General features: G+C 41.1%; 1 protein-coding gene across 1 annotated transcript in view; it reads left to right on the forward strand.

The window, feature by feature from the left end:
• LOC120448533 (dynein axonemal heavy chain 3) overlaps positions 1 to 17,795 on the forward strand; it is a 45,307-nt gene that overhangs the window by 12,417 nt on the left and 15,095 nt on the right. Inside the window, exons 23-28 of the mRNA XM_039630575.2 lie at positions 217 to 364; positions 672 to 770; positions 838 to 952; positions 2,151 to 2,319; positions 15,373 to 15,566; positions 16,422 to 16,624. Of these exons, the coding sequence (XP_039486509.1) occupies positions 217 to 364; positions 672 to 770; positions 838 to 952; positions 2,151 to 2,319; positions 15,373 to 15,566; positions 16,422 to 16,624 (928 nt within the window). The remainder of the gene's footprint in view (positions 1 to 216; positions 365 to 671; positions 771 to 837; positions 953 to 2,150; positions 2,320 to 15,372; positions 15,567 to 16,421; positions 16,625 to 17,795) is intronic.

Here is a 17,795-nt window from a genome sequence, read left to right on the forward strand (position 1 = left end):
CTTTACCTTCCCCGGGGTGCCTTCTTTTGTGAGCACTTCCCTTTTGGGCTTTGACTTTCAGAGAAGAGGAGAAATTTTTTCGCGTTTGCCAAGCAGCGAAATTGAAAACCATATTTCGCTCTTTATTTGCTTTCGCTTCGCTGCAGTTTCTCAGACACTTTATGCTTTTCCCTGCCATTTCTATTTTTTTTTTTTTTTTTGCTTTACTTCGCCCAGGTGGAGGAGGCCATCGAGACGAAGGAGCTGCCGGCTTATTTGGAGAAGTCCAATCTGCAGATTGCCGACCTGGTGCAATTGGTGCGCACGGATCTGCAAGCCGGAGTCCGGATTGCCGTGGAGGCGCTGATTGTCCTGGATGTTCATGGTGAGTGCGGAGTGCGGAGCAGGGAGCGTAGAACAATAAGTGGAATTTTAAATGTAGACCATGACCATGCCTCAAAGTGAAACCCACTTGACCGTATTTTAACGCTCTTTAACCAAAACCGCAAGCCCAACACGTTTGCATAATTAAATAATGTTTCGACCAAAAACAAAACCGCAAGAGGCCGGGTTTCAGTTTTTACGTAATGAATGTTTTACTAATATTTGTGATTATTGTTATATTTTTGGTTTTTGCTTTTTATAAAATTCATTTTTTTCTGGAATAGAATTAAGTAGTTATATTTTTCCAGATCGCGATGTTGTGAAATACCTGACGGATTGCAGGATTACCAACACACAAGACTTTGATTGGATCTCCCAACTGCGCTACTACTGGAAGGTTAACGAGAGTGAGTTTACTTGGCGCTCAAAGTTTCAGCAGATGACCACAATCATAAATCCTTGATTTATTCCCAGAAAACGAGGATTGGGTGTGCGTCAGCATGGTGGTCACAGATGTCGAATATGGCATGGAGTACTTGGGCAATCTGCCCCGTTTGGTGGTAACTCCCCTCACCGATCGCTGCTACCGGTGGGTATACAAGAACATAGTCTATATATCTTACACAAATCCCCCCCAACAAAAAAATAAACCAACACTCCACACCTGTACGATGCCCTACTGTATGAATATCGAAAATATTAATTGACAAACCGTTGGCAAAGCCCCTCCTTTCCGCATATACTGTGCATCTAAAAGTCAGACGAGAAGCCAGGCACGTTTATTGGGAAAATATTTATTTTATTTCGGTGCATTTTAAATTTATTTTCATTTTTGCAAACAAAATACGCAAAAAGAGCTGAAAACCTTTTTGATGTTTAAGCTGCCTACGACAAACACACAACAGCAGCAACAAGAACAACATATTCAGGAATATTCAGGACTAAAGGAAGGACACACGAAATGGCAGCAGGCAGGCTGGCAGGCAGGCCGTCGTTGGCAAGCCGGCAGAAAGGACATTTTAATGGGGTTTCCGATAAAACTTTTATATTAAACAAATAAATCAATGTTGGACAGTTTTTCACACAAACACACACACACACACACACACGTCGCACACTAACACTCACACCCATGCCGTGATAGTTAAAAAAGGGGGAAGAAAAGAGCGGACAAACAAAAAACATAACCGAGTGTATATAGATATTTGTATGGCTATGCCGGAAAAGCTAAAAAATATATGCACAAGCAACCAAAGTGGGGACACTGCCAATATGATAAAAATATGAACTTGCAAAACAAGCGGCAAAAATAAGCAATGTATAAAATGATATTCGGAGCTCGTTAGTCGAATGAAAAAGTATCCTCAAAAAAGTAAAGTGAATTTCAAGAAAAACGTAAATTTTAAAGTTGATTAGTGCTCTTTCAATCTTATGGTATACCTTAAATTATTAATAATATATTTTTAGAAAACATAGCTATTAAAGATGGTTCCCTTAATAAGCTTCAAACTAAAAGTAAACTTATCCCTAGTGTAAAATAAAATGATGAGCTCCAACTTAAATGTTGATCTTCAACCATATATACCCACTCTCCTCATTATTTTATCTATTTGGGTCAGAATAAAAACCCGCCCATAACATAAATGACAATTTTTTAAGCTGCTGCCGTGAGAAATGGGAAAAAATCCGAAATAGATATTAAAAGCGAGTCCTCTCCATTTTCCCGCCCCATCCATCAACTCTTTGTTGCGCTCCCAATATTAATTCGCAAACCCATTCGATTGCAGCACACTGATGGGCGCCCTGAAGCTGTGTTTGGGAGGAGCTCCTGAAGGACCTGCCGGCACTGGCAAGACGGAGACCTGCAAGGATCTGGCCAAGGCGGTGGCCAAGAAGTGCGTCGTCTTCAACTGTTCCGACGGACTGGACTACAAGGCGCTGGGGAAGTTCTTCAAGGTGAGCACCCTTTCCCCCCAAAAGTCTGGATTGTATCTACAGATATAGAGATATATATAAAGAGATTCTAGAGCGTCGCGCTGTCTGCGATTTGCTGCTCGAATGCTTTCTAATTGATGGCCCCGAAAACAGAGTCGAGTGGAGCACATTAATCAGGCAAAGAACTCGTCTTGATGCGGCGGCACACGCAACAATCGTGACTTTCAATACCGCACGAGCCCAGTTAATTGGACTCATGTCAGACACACTGGAGCCGACTTTCGATGCGCCCTTCCAATTCGCCATTCTCTTGCCATATATACGATATACTATATGTATGTTTATTGAAATTAATGCAGCAGCAGCGGGCTAATCGTTTTCCCCCTGGCTGTTGACTAATTAGCCAGCTTGCGAAAGTAATGGCCGGCCTTCTTCCAAAGCCCACATCGTGCGCCTCCACTTGAGTTTATGCAAATTTTTATTTGCAGGTCGTTAACCGGTGCCTCCTGGACATCCATCCCCATTCCCATCACTATTCCCCAAAAACACACGCACATCTTAAATGGGTGCTGAAATCTTGTAGTAAAATTTATGCTGCCATAGGCTCTAATCGCATAATACGCTCACACGGCTAATTGCATAATAGTTCCTAAGCCCCATAAACACGGGAGCCATTTGATGATGGCGATGATGATGATGAGGTGATGGTGGTGGTGGTGATGGTGGTTGGGGTAAAGTGATCACCTAGTGTTCCTGTTCATTTGCATGGGATTTGTATTAATAACGACCCGACCCAACCGGCAACTTTAGTTTAGTTGCGTCGATTGGAGAGCCCATAAATTGCCAGCGCTCGCTGGCCGCTCAATTTAAATTAATGAATTTATGCGATTGGGATCCACTTGAGTTTGGACATTTGTTTATTCGTTTTATTGCTTAATTTGGGTCTCAGCGTCTGGTTTTTTGGACTCGAGTCGAATGGGGGCTTTAGAAAGTCGTTCTGCGCTTTGTCACCAACTGGATTGGCATTTGTTCTAATAATCTCTAGGAAGTCGTAAATCTCCAGCACACGATGCTCTCCCACCACGGCGATTTTGCGATTTGCGATGCGGTTTTTGATTTTTAGTTGCCGGGCTGGGAATGTCTGGGAAACAATGTTGCGACAATCAAATAATTTGCAATTGGCAAAATATGCGAAATATTCGAGAGCAATTCCAGTGCCAGTGCCAGCCAGAGAAGTAATCGTAAATAAATTAAATGCAAATAAAATGGCCACAACAATGGATGTCGCACCGAACAAAAGGCGCATCCCATGGATGGCAAAAAGTTATCGCAGCAGCCATCCGAGTGGCTACACTTCTGAGTAAGATACTTCAAGGGATGGGTTTTTCGACTTTTGAATGTATGTTACATTAATGTAACATTGAAATATGTGTTTCCTATTTACAAGAATGTTTGTGTGAGATAGTTTGTATGCGGTTTAATAAGGTCTAATACTGTAAGTAGTCGTATCTAAAGCTATATACATATATAACACTCCGGATACTTTCCATCACTGTTGCCGTTTGGCCCCAAACAACTCTCAATGGAGTTGAAAGTGTTCAAAGGCAACAGCCACCATTTACCCGTGCTCGGGACAAAAAAGTTCCTAACACAGCAGCTCCTCCTCCAGGACCTCTTGCTCCTGCACCTCCAGGACCTCTTGCTCCTGCACCTCCGATGGACGATGGACGCAGAGGCGCTAATTGTACAATGGTGGGCCAAGCGGAACGGCAGCAGCCACCGCATCGGGTGTAGTAGGGACAACACAGTGACTGCAAAAAGCGTGCGAACGCGCAACGGAATGTAAACTCTTTGTGTGGCGTACGGCTCGAGGGTAAGCGGGGGAGGTCCTTGCGGCAGGACCAACAGAAGCCACTTGCCATGCAGAAGGAGCCTTTAAAGGTGGTCAAGTGGATGCCCCATGCCCGGTCAGCAGCAACAGCTGTCCCCCCATTGATTGCCCCATTGATAAGTGATTGTGCTTAGTTTGAACAGCAGCATTATAGTAAGTTGTTTGCCAATCTGGTTTAGTGTGGCATTTTGACAGGTTTTCGGGGGAGTATCCACTAACCAAACTAGTTGTATTAGCAATGGCGAGTGTAGAATATGTAATGGATATTTGTGAACTGGCTTGGGATATAGTATAAAGCCTCGGCTGGAGAGGGAATCGGGGTTCGTGCACTATGCTGCGCTCTGCGCTCAGCTCGCCGGTATTGGGGTCGGGGTTTTCCTATCCCTATAATCTCCTGTGCCCTCCATCCGTACAAAAAGATAAGTGCACTTGACAGAAACTACTCTAATTCAAATAGCAAAGAAACAACAACAACAACAAAAAAATGTGAATTTAGCGAATTCCCCATAAAACGGAGTAAGCAATAGTAGAGAGCTAGGTGACCGCGTTGTGTTGGGAGTGATCGAGATGTTAGTGATCACTCGTTCCTCTATACCCTCCCTACCTTTGGAAATGTGTGGAACCTGGTGTACATTTCCCCTAGTTTAAATTAATTCATCGCATTAATCTTGATATTTCATTGGCCTTATGTAGTAGGACAAATTATTATTTATTTACAAAATCATTTTTATCAAATCCAATATAGCTCAAACATAACCAAAGATATTTATATTAATCTTAATTCGTTCACTAAGCATAGTTCTAAGTCTATTGATTGTATTTGTCTCTTAGTATTTACATGATTTATTTATATTTCTTAGTTTATTGTTTTAGGTTTTATTTTTAGATGCCTTTTGTTCAAAGGAGTGTTTTAAATATGTATCATTTTATTCTTCCTAAAAATTCCGACCGTTACTCTAGAAATTTTACCAAGTTACCATGCTATTTTAGTTTTTAATCACCTAAATTTATTTATTTGTTTATTACCACATTGTTGTCGCCAAGAAGATCGTTGGGCCCAATGAACTGCTACATGGCTGTAAATTAAGGGTTAATCAAGTATGGGTAGGTGTGAATGTATATATGGGTAGGTGTATGTATGTAGAAAAGAGTAACTTATTATTTAATTGCTAGAGTAAGAATCATATTGTTAATCAATTGTAATTAATCATCATCAATCAAAATTAAACTTCATTTCAATAGTTTTCTTCAATCGGTTTCAATCTCCATCGTTGTTCAATTATTCTTCTTCAATTTCTTGCAGTCTTCAGCTTCAATTACTGTTCAATTCTATCATCCATTCTTTGTTTCAATTTCTATTTCAATTTCATGTTCTATTTCAATTTCAGTTTCATTTTCTATTTCACTTTCATTTTCAATTTCAGTTCCTACTTCTAATAACTTCTGCTTAACCTAATTTTAATATGTATATATGTTAATTAATATTTCTAACGCATGTCTAGTATTAAGTTTAAACTAATATTTATCAAATAATAGATTAATTCAAATTCTAATTAATTTATACGGCTCCGGCCGTAGGCAGCAGTAACTTCACTTCGTTTTATTTCACTTTATTCTTTTCTCTCTCTCTGGTTCCTTGGTCAGTGCATGGGGCACCCTAAATCAGCGACATATTCGTACTCACGGCGATTTTCTCTTCTCTACTTCTCTGTCTTCTTTATCGGCTTACTACACGTGTTCTGGCTTCATCTTCCTTGTCTCTCTTTCGTCTCTACATCGCAGATCAGGCCTTCGCGCCGTATTCGTGCGATCCACAGATTAGAACTTTTGGCAGCTTGCGGTTCCTGTCGGCAGCGCCTATGCCTAAATGCACATAGGTATGCACATGTGTGTAGCCGCAGCGCCTGTACTTATGCCTGCACGTGTGTATGTGCATGTACACCGCGTGTCTTGGAGGTACGTGGGCGTGCTATAGTGCTAGCCGACAATACCTTTCTTCTGTAAAGAACTTTTGATCAGTTTCTACACCAAATAACACTTTTCTCAGGGTTATTATTTACCTGCCTGGAAACTACACTATGCACTCCGTAAAAATCAGCAATCAAAGAGCTGCGAATTCCGTGCTCTTTACGCACTTCTGTACGCACTCGAAACTTGGTTCCACTGTCTTATTCTTAGCCGTGTTCGTATAAGTTTTTTCACTTTTATTGTCTGTTCTTTTCACAAGTTACGTCTGTCGTCTCAGAGTAGAAAATCAGAATGATCGCGTGTTCGCTGTACCTTTTGTCAAAGGCGCGAGCCTAGCGAGCTTTAACGGGACCTTTCCAGGCTATGAGAGCGACGACTAAGGTGCGAAAGGGACAACTAGAACTTACAGCTTCTGTCTTTGAGAGTTGTTGTGAGCTTTCAATTAACCCTAGTATGCCGAAAAGTGGTCTCGTCTAGATTTGTACCGATGATAATAATTTTGGTTTAATTTTTTTTTTTTTTTTTTTTTTTTTTTTTTTTTTCTGCTTATTTTCTGGTACACTGGCCACTACAACCACAGATTATGTTCCTAAGTTTCGACGGGAATCGTAATCTGAAAAAGGAGAGTGTACTACCTTGTTTGTAAGTCTTTTGCGTGGTATACGCCCATTTTCTTTCCATTTTCACCAGATAACTCATAATATGCTGGACTGAGTTTTCTAGCTATTGTTGCTGTTACGAACACTTTAGCTAGTTTATGGCTGAATTTCTTGCTAGCGTTGCTTTGCGAAAAGTTTCGAACATAAACTTGATCTCCAACCTTAAATTGTATATTTCTACTTCTCAAGTTATATATTTTAGCGTTGGCTTCGTGCGATTTGGCAGTGTTCAGCTGTGCTGTGTATCTGGCCATTTGTAATGCATTTGGATACATTATTCTAGCATCGTCTAAAATCAAATTAAGTTTTCTGAGCAGTTCGTAGTCCTTGCCATTCAAGATCATGTTTTGACCGAACGTCAGAAAGTATGGTGAATATCCTGTCGTGGTGTGTAAACAAGATCGAAGAGCTCCATTTATCTCATTCAAATTCTGATCCCAGGTTGTATGATCTGTTCCCACATAAGCACGAATTGCCGCTAAAATCGAACGATTTAATCTCTCGCTTGCGTTAATTTGCGGAGAGTAAACAGCCGTGCATATATGCTTAATTGAATATCGGGTTAGAAACGATTCAAAGAATCCTGACCGAAATTGAGATCCATTGTCAGTTAATATCGACTCTGGTACTCCGAATGTAAACAAAATTGAATTTTCCAAGTATTCACATATCTTGGCAGATGTAAATTTCTTTAAGGGACAGAGGAAATGGAACTTAGTAAATTGATCCACTATGACCAACAATCCTATATTACCTGATTTCGAACGAGGGTATGGACCTAACAAATCCATATACAGTCGTTGGAATGGTCTCTCTGTTTGCCTAGGTTTTCCCATCGGAGGACGAAGAACTATGTTCGGACTCTTAGTTTGCTTACAGGCCGAGCAGGCTTTTACATACTCTCGAATTTGTATAAGCATTTTAGGCCAAAACAGATATCTTTTAAGCTTTTCAATCATTTTTCCTGTGCCACAATGTGATGCGCTTGGAGGATCATGAGCTTGTTGAAGAACACTTTGGGTTAACTTTGAAGGTACCCAAAGTTTCCACAAACTATCGTCTGACTCCGTTTCGTTAGTAACAGCTTCAGTTCTTTTGTAGACATATCCGTCAGTCACTTTAAGATCAGGGAGTTTTTCTTGGTTTGCACGAATGCGATTAATCAGGTCTAAATACTCAAAGGAGCGAAACTCTTCCGATTCCAAATCGATGATCGGACCTAATTCTTCGAATTCTTCTACTGACTCGTTCTGTCTTGAAAGGGTGTCAGCAATGACATTTTGAGAACCCTTGCGGTGTTCTATGCGAAAATCAAAACCTTGCAATTGAATAGCCCATCGGGCAAGTCTTCCTGACAAATCTTTTTGACGCATGAGCCACTGAAGTGCTGCATGGTCCGTAACTACCAAGAAGTCTTGACCCTCTATGTACGCACGGAACTTCTTTATTCCCTTAATAACAGCCAAACATTCCAGTTCGGTTACGGAATAGTTCCGTTGTGCTTTGGATAACTTGCATGACATATATCCGATTGGCATTTCAAATCCTTCCTCATTTCTTTGGGCGAGGACGCAACCCAAACCAAATGAACTAGCATCACACAACAAAACGAATGGCTTCGAGAAATTCGGTGTTACCAGGATGGGAGCGGTTGTTAATCTCTGTTTCAATTCCTCAAAGGCATTCTTAGCAGCGATATCCCAGACTAATGCGGTTTTATTCTTCTTAATCATTTCTGTCAGGGGATAGCATACTGTTGCATAATTATCTACAAATCTACGATACCATCCGGATAAACCTAAGAACCGACGGAGTTGTTTCACTGTTGTTGGGAGCGGAAACTCATTGATAGCCTGAATTTTTGATGGATCGGTCTTGATCTGTCCGTCAGAAATTAAAAATCCAAGGTATTTTATTTCTCTCATGCAGAACTTAGATTTTTCTACATTAATCGTTATGTTGGCCTTTCGTAAACAGAGTGCTACTTCTTGCAAAAGAACCAAGTGCGAATCAAAGTCATCTGATAGGACTAATAAGTCATCAAGATATACAAAAATTCGGTTTCGAAGATGGGCTGGTATGACATGATCCATTAACCGGCATAAGGTCTGCGGTGCATTAGTAAGACCAAAGGGCATGACCTTGTATTGGTAAAGAGGACGGTTAGGAACAGTAAATGCTGTATACTGACGCGACTTCTCATCTAACATTATTTGCCAAAAAGCATGTTTCATGTCGAGACCGGTTATAAAGCGTGCAGGAGGTAAGCGACTCAGTATCCCGTCAATTTGAGGTAATGGGTACGCGTCCTTCCTGGTATGTTTATTGACTTCGCGGGAGTCTAAACATAACCTAACCTTGCTTCCCTTTTGCACAATAACGCAATTACTGCTCCAAGGACTGCTAGAAGGTTCTATTATATCAAGAGCTAACATATTATCAATTTCGGTGAACATAACTTTCTCCCGTGCAGGTGAGATCGGCCAGTGCCTTTGCTTAACAGCCTTAGCGTCGCCGACGTCAATCGAATGAGAAATGAGGTTCGTTCGCCCCAAGCCTTCTCTTTCATAAGAGGGAAAAATGTCAATTACGGCTTTTAGCTTATGTTGTTCGCTACTGGAAAGGTTGTGTAACTTTGGTGATTCCATATCTTCATCTGTAGGACCACAATCTAGCTCACTGATGCTTTCCTCAAGCTTATCCGCAAGTTTAAATTTTCTAAAGAAATCTATTCCCAGATAAACTTCTTGTGTTAAGTCGGGTATAATGAAAAATTCTATGTTTTCGGTAATGTTTCGAAATGTCAAGGTGCATGTTAAAATTCCTTTTACAGGACAAAGGTTACCACTAGCTGTCTTAACTTTTCCTGAACACTTACGAACCTGTGGGTGGCTCAAGAGTGAACGAGCTGCATCATGACCTACGCAACTAACGGTGGCTCCTGAGTCTAACAAGGCGTTGTACTCCTTGTCGTTAATAACAACGGAAGTGTAGAGACGATTATCTCCCTTCCCTTGTACTGAAGAAATCAAAAGCCTACGAGTAGAAACTATATTCTTCCAAAATTTTCGTAGACGGAGAGTAGATCTTCTAGGCTTAACTGCTTTAATTATAGTGCTTATATTTCCAAATATCTTATTTCTAATTTTCAAATAATTAGACAATCTTTCATGAAAAGGTAAAAACGAGGTGTTTACTTTTTCAGGTTTGTGTCCGACTTCCTTTAAAGTTTTCTCCAACAGGAATGTCGGCGTCTGCTGGTGTAAGGATGTGCCTACTGTAGACTGGTCGACACATCCTTCGATCGGTTTTCCGAAGGATTACATTTCTTACAATTCGGTTTATAGGTATTCTTGATGCCACACCCATAGCAAAATATGGTCTTGACATCCAAGCAATCGTCCCAACGGTGACCTACTTTATCACAATTCCAACAAGTCGCTTTAAAACGATTGATGGCTGATACTGTTGGTTGCGAATCTTCGGCAGGATCTGGTTCCTGACTAACCTCAGAAATATTACGTCGATATGCGAATGATGTTTTAGTTGAATTATTACGAACTTCGTTATAGAATTTGTCGTGCTTTTTAACTTCTGCTAACAATTTCTTAACTGAGACTATGTTTAAATGAAGTAACTCAAGTCGAAGGGAACTTTTCGAATTATCTATCAAAAGCTTAACCAAGTCCGGTTCAGGTAGAGATCTCTCGAGTCGATTTACTAGTTCTTCCATACTGATTTGATATGAATCGAAAGACTCATTCTCTCCTTGTTTACGTTTCGAAATTTTTCTCCATAAGTCAACATCATCTTCTGCATCATCATACTTGTCCCTAAAAGCAAAACAAAAGGTTTCCCAAGTGAACTCCTCATGTTTTCTCAGAAATTGCCATAACCAATCATTTACCCTTCCAGATAATAATAAGTGTAAATGGTCGCATACTAATTGAAAATCGTTACCTAAGGTTCGAGCTGTCAATGAGCGAACTCGGTAAATAAATTCTGCGGCCGATGGACCTTCCTTGCTTCCATCGAACTTAAGTTTCCAATCGTGAATAACTCTTCCGACCTTATTTGAAGAAATACTAACTGACGACCTCTGTGTAGAGTTCCTTAATTCATTTTCCTGTAAGGCTGTGATAGCCTGATCATTATGTGAGTGAGGAAGCCTGGCACCATTTTCAGCGCTACCAGCTTGCATCCCCATTTGACTTTGCTGGATATGCAAGGTCGCATTAATGTGTTCTGTAAGCTTATCCAACAGTGTTCTTTGTTGCGAACCTACGACTGATTTAATAACGTTAATAATTTCCTGCGTATCCATGCCATTGGATGGATCTTGTATAGGTCTAGATGTTTCTAAGGGTTCACCCCCATTTCTTTGCATGGATCTGGTAGTAACGCCCTGTCTTCGGCCTCGGCCTCTGCCTCGCCTTGGCTCGGTTCCTTCTAATGAGAGACGTTCTCCATTTGAATCTCCTGCCTCAGACGGTATATTTCCTACAACAGCGCGTTCAGACTGTTCTGCATTAGTCAATTCGGTCTGCAGATCTACATTACCGACCGTAAGTAGTTCTGTAGTACAGAGAGCGCGACAAGTAGGACAAGCTGGAGAGCTTCTAAGCCAATTTGTCAAGCACGCATGGTGGAAGGAATGTTTGCACGGGGTTGTTGCAACTAACTGGCTTTTCTCGAGCCTTCCATGACAAATTCGACAGTACTCTGGATTATTTAGAATATCTCCGATACTATTATCGTTGCTTGCCATCTTGTTTATCTAATTCTCTTTTCTGGTTTATAAAATCAGTGTTAATAAATCTGTCCGTTCCATAAATGCCAATTTCCATATCAAGATACACCAACTCATTCCTATCGCTACTCAAAATTATATAGATTACGGTGGTTTATTGCGTTATACTAGTCGAATCTCAAAGATTATCTCTTAGACCGTATGTTCCAGGTATAATACAATAAATCATATGAAAACTTGTTAGTTGTCCCGATCTGGAGAGGTCAATCAATCCAAATTGTCGAATTGCAATTGTTCATTCCATCCCTCAGATACTTAAACTAACCGAAAAAATCTAATAGCTTCGTATAGTCTTCTTGGGTAGTTCTCACCATGTTTATTTTAAGCAAAAACTCCTATTCCACAAGCTGCCTATCGATTCTAATCTCGTAACCACAAAAACTGTACTCTTGAAGAGAGTTATTAACAGAGCTAATACGTGGAGCTTCGGTGTGTGTGTGTGTGTGTGTGTGGGGCCCCACGTTGGGCGCCATTTTTTTGTAATGGATATTTGTGAACTGGCTTGGGATATAGTATAAAGCCTCGGCTGGAGAGGGAATCGGGGTTCGTGCACTATGCTGCGCTCTGCGCTCAGCTCGCCGGTATTGGGGTCGGGGTTTTCCTATCCCTATAATCTCCTGTGCCCTCCATCCGTACAAAAAGATAAGTGCACTTGACAGAAACTACTCTAATTCAAATAGCAAAGAAACAACAACAACAACAAAAAAATGTGAATTTAGCGAATTCCCCATAAAACGGAGTAAGCAATAGTAGAGAGCTAGGTGACCGCGTTGTGTTGGGAGTGATCGAGATGTTAGTGATCACTCGTTCCTCTATACCCTCCCTACCTTTGGAAATGTGTGGAACCTGGTGTACATTTCCCCTAGTTTAAATTAATTCATCGCATTAATCTTGATATTTCATTGGCCTTATGTAGTAGGACAAATTATTATTTATTTACAAAATCATTTTTATCAAATCCAATATAGCTCAAACATAACCAAAGATATTTATATTAATCTTAATTCGTTCACTAAGCATAGTTCTAAGTCTATTGATTGTATTTGTCTCTTAGTATTTACATGATTTATTTATATTTCTTAGTTTATTGTTTTAGGTTTTATTTTTAGATGCCTTTTGTTCAAAGGAGTGTTTTAAATATGTATCATTTTATTCTTCCTAAAAATTCCGACCGTTACTCTAGAAATTTTACCAAGTTACCATGCTATTTTAGTTTTTAATCACCTAAATTTATTTATTTGTTTATTACCACATTGTTGTCGCCAAGAAGATCGTTGGGCCCAATGAACTGCTACATGGCTGTAAATTAAGGGTTAATCAAGTATGGGTAGGTGTGAATGTATATATGGGTAGGTGTATGTATGTAGAAAAGAGTAACTTATTATTTAATTGCTAGAGTAAGAATCATATTGTTAATCAATTGTAATTAATCATCATCAATCAAAATTAAACTTCATTTCAATAGTTTTCTTCAATCGGTTTCAATCTCCATCGTTGTTCAATTATTCTTCTTCAATTTCTTGCAGTCTTCAGCTTCAATTACTGTTCAATTCTATCATCCATTCTTTGTTTCAATTTCTATTTCAATTTCATGTTCTATTTCAATTTCAGTTTCATTTTCTATTTCACTTTCATTTTCAATTTCAGTTCCTACTTCTAATAACTTCTGCTTAACCTAATTTTAATATGTATATATGTTAATTAATATTTCTAACGCATGTCTAGTATTAAGTTTAAACTAATATTTATCAAATAATAGATTAATTCAAATTCTAATTAATTTATACGGCTCCGGCCGTAGGCAGCAGTAACTTCACTTCGTTTTATTTCACTTTATTCTTTTCTCTCTCTCTGGTTCCTTGGTCAGTGCATGGGGCACCCTAAATCAGCGACATATTCGTACTCACGGCGATTTTCTCTTCTCTACTTCTCTGTCTTCTTTATCGGCTTACTACACGTGTTCTGGCTTCATCTTCCTTGTCTCTCTTTCGTCTCTACATCGCAGATCAGGCCTTCGCGCCGTATTCGTGCGATCCACAGATTAGAACTTTTGGCAGCTTGCGGTTCCTGTCGGCAGCGCCTATGCCTAAATGCACATAGGTATGCACATGTGTGTAGCCGCAGCGCCTGTACTTATGCCTGCACGTGTGTATGTGCATGTACACCGCGTGTCTTGGAGGTACGTGGGCGTGCTATAGTGCTAGCCGACAATACCTTTCTTCTGTAAAGAACTTTTGATCAGTTTCTACACCAAATAACACTTTTCTCAGGGTTATTATTTACCTGCCTGGAAACTACACTATGCACTCCGTAAAAATCAGCAATCAAAGAGCTGCGAATTCCGTGCTCTTTACGCACTTCTGTACGCACTCGAAACTTGGTTCCACTGTCTTATTCTTAGCCGTGTTCGTATAAGTTTTTTCACTTTTATTGTCTGTTCTTTTCACAAGTTACGTCTGTCGTCTCAGAGTAGAAAATCAGAATGATCGCGTGTTCGCTGTACCTTTTGTCAAAGGCGCGAGCCTAGCGAGCTTTAACGGGACCTTTCCAGGCTATGAGAGCGACGACTAAGGTGCGAAAGGGACAACTAGAACTTACAGCTTCTGTCTTTGAGAGTTGTTGTGAGCTTTCAATTAACCCTAGTATGCCGAAAAGTGGTCTCGTTTAGATTTGTACCGATGATAATAATTTTGGTTTAATTTTTTTTTTTTTTTTTTTTTTTTTTTTTTTTTTTCTGCTTATTTTCTGGTACACTGGCCACTACAAATATCATATTCATTGTAGGTTATTATAGTTCTCTCTTGGAACGAAGAAGAATAAATTTTCATTATCAGTCAAAATTTTAACTCCAGCTTACTCGTTGGATATAAATATCATATTTATTGTAATAGAAATTTACCACATATATGTAAATATTTACCACATATTTGTAAATATGATATCCAGATTGAAATATTATATTTTCTTACTTCAATGAAGTTAATTCGAAGCTATAGGAACCTTTCTTGCTGTTGCAATAATTGAAAACATAAGGGATACCAACAAATCAGTTCGTTAGAGCTCCTCATATTTGCAGCAAAAGCAACAGCAACAGCAACAGTTATCGGGGAAATTCGATCCTTTTCTTCGGCGAACCATAGATACTGCGATGCATGGCCATCGGGCAGCTCATAGGGATATATATCTGATGGATTCCGACCTGGACGCCCACTCCATATGGCTGGGCATATGAATGGCATGGCGCTAGCAGTCAGGTCAGATTCGCTGCTTTGGCGTTCTATTTGTGCTGCTCCGGGTGAAAAGTGGGTGTGGGATGGGTGTGCCGGCTTGCAGCTGGGATAAAACAGCATATTTATTGCAACATGCAAAAGGAAGCATATCAAAGGGTCGTAGTAGTAGTAGTAGTAGCGGTACCACTAGCCATGCTGGCCCCCAGGAACCAGGAACCAGAAAACAGAAACGGAGCCATGAGAAAGAGAAAATAATGTTTATGCTGCTGTTTGCTTTTTCCACTTTTCCCCAATCGAACAGCGGTGTACGTGTGTGTGTGTGCAAGGATATTTCCCTTGCACTCTTGTCCAGGAATTTCTGTTTCTATTTGTGTGCGATTTTTTGCAGTCCTATTCGGGATTGTTCACTGGGTGTTCGCACTGGGTGTGTGTGTGTTTTGACTGCTCCTCATCCACTCGTCCACTCATCCCCTCATACCCCTAATACTCATTCTCATTGCTACGGATTCCTTGCAGGGCTTGGCACAATCGGGCGCATGGGCCTGCTTCGACGAGTTCAATCGCATCGAGCTAGAGGTGCTCTCCGTGGTGGCGCAACAGATCCTGACCATCCAGCGGGCCATCGGACGCAAGGTTGTGAAATTCTTTTTCGAGGATACGATGCTCAAACTGGATCCGACTTGTTCCATATTCATAACCATGAATCCCGGGTGAGTAGCGGGGTTTTTTGGGATGCAAGGATGCTAGGATGCCTGAGTGCTGGGAACAGCAGCTGCGGTTTCACGCATCGCATTTTTTCCGCACTTCCTGGTTTTGTTTTTTGCTTTTATTATTTTTTTTTTTTTGTGCTGTCGGAGTGGGCATTTGAAAATACATTTAGTTACTTTGTAAGCCTACCATACGGACCATAGATACGACTGATACGAAGGACACGGCGGAGAGGGCTATTAGCCACCCACTTGGAGGTGGACGCAGTGCGTTCCGATATTGGTAGTTATTGCGTTATTGGAGATTTTCCCATCGGGATATTTATTGCTTTGGCATGCATGTGGAACAGCTGCGACAAACATGCATATTAGCCAGGCCCTCTGAATCCTCCTGCTCTTGGTTTTGCTCCTGCTTCTGCTTCTGCTCCTGGTTCCGGCTTCCTGGTTCGAGCCCTCCTCCTCTCCGGCCGTAACTGATTGTGCCATTCAGCGAAGGTCTTAATTTCGATTGGACGTCGCTTTTGCTTTGCCATTCCTGCCGGCTAGAAGTGTGCTTTTTTTATGCTTCGCTTTTGCATTGCTTTGCTTTGCTTTGCTTTGCACCACTCTGCGTTTTCCTGACTGCCTGCCTGCCTGCCTGCCAATTTGTCACGCAACCAGACGTCCTTAAGAGCAGTCACTCATATTGGTTATTGGCCATTCGAAGGTCCTGGGATTGGGAAATTGGGAGAGCTGTGAAGCTCCAGCTCCTGTGTTTAGTATTTATGCCATTAGCACTTGCACTTTGACGAATTTGATTGCCCAACGGGCTCTAATCCGGTGTCTCCTCTTTCCTCTTTCTGAAATTTTTGCCCACAGCTACGCCGGACGTACCGAGCTGCCGGACAATCTGAAGGTGCTGTTCCGCACGGTGGCGATGATGGTGCCGGACTACGCCATGATAGGCGAGATCACCCTGTACTCCAACGGATTCGATATGGCCAGGAATCTCTCGCAGAAGATTGTCCAGGCCTACAAGTTGTGCTCCGAGCAGCTATCCTCGCAGTCCCACTACGATTACGGTGAGTTACGAGTTCCTGGAAAAACTCTATAAATATCCAGAAAATTTTTTAAATATTCTTTATTTTGAGTGCAAAATTGCTGAAGATGTAGAAATTCGAATAATGATTTTTCTCCCTCAAATTAAAACTTTATTTCTCTGTGTTTCGGAAACTCCGCTGCGCTGAAGCATAAAATCTGCATATCATGTAGCTGGTTTTAGACATGACCTGGTCAGAGGGCAAGGTTGTCGCTCCACCTGGCTAATAAGGCGCAAAAGTAGTCAACAACATGTGTTTTTATTTTTGTGCCATCCATGCAGCTCAACTTTGTGGGAGTTCGGTATGGTTTTGTAGGAGTGAATGGTGGGGATACAACTTTCCGGATGTCTCATGTCCTGCGTGCGTGTCTCCTTCTCAGCATTTTTCGTGCATCCTTTTGCTCGCTTGTTTCAAGGCAAAGATATTGCTCCTTTTACGACGTAACATGTCATATGACATTACAACATGTCTGTGTTTGCCACTCCGTCCGGACTTCCCAGCATGCGTGTGCATCTTTGTGCATCTTTGTGCATCCTTTGCCGGCCGCTGGCTGCAATTGCAGGAAGGCAGCTGTGTGCAAGTTTATGTGCAAAGTACATTTGATCAGTATCTTATTTTGAGTTTAAATTGAAAAACTTTCTTGCAAGTTTGCTGCGCTTTTGTGTTGCATGTGTGAGAGACAAATGGCACATAGACACACACATTGTATTTGCCGCTCTGCCAAGTAATAATAAAAACTATTTGTACATTTAGTTGCCCTCCCACAAGATGCCCCCTTCATCCTGCCGCACCATTCCAGCTGTTTTTGCAACGTTGCGAAAGTTTAGCATTTCCCTGGCGCTATAATGATGAGGCCAGGATGCGCAGGCAATGGCTTTCGGATGGAGCAGGACTCCAGGTATTGCAACTCGCCATCGGAAGGGGAATCGCCGAATACCTCAACCTACTGACTTCTTCTCGCCGAAGAGAAGTTATGCGCTCGCATAACTGTCAAGCTAATGCGGCAAAACCTCCAACTTCCCACGCCGCTATCTTTTTCACATCCCTCTACCTTACCAATGATACAGTACAACCTATTACTAACTAAATAGCTGATTTAATAATACATTTTATAGGTAGCTAGCCTGCAGGCATATCTATCAGCTGCTTCTAT

This window comes from Drosophila santomea, chromosome 3L (assembly GCF_016746245.2).
Source record: "Drosophila santomea strain STO CAGO 1482 chromosome 3L, Prin_Dsan_1.1, whole genome shotgun sequence".
NCBI classification, from domain to species: domain Eukaryota; kingdom Metazoa; phylum Arthropoda; class Insecta; order Diptera; family Drosophilidae; genus Drosophila; species Drosophila santomea.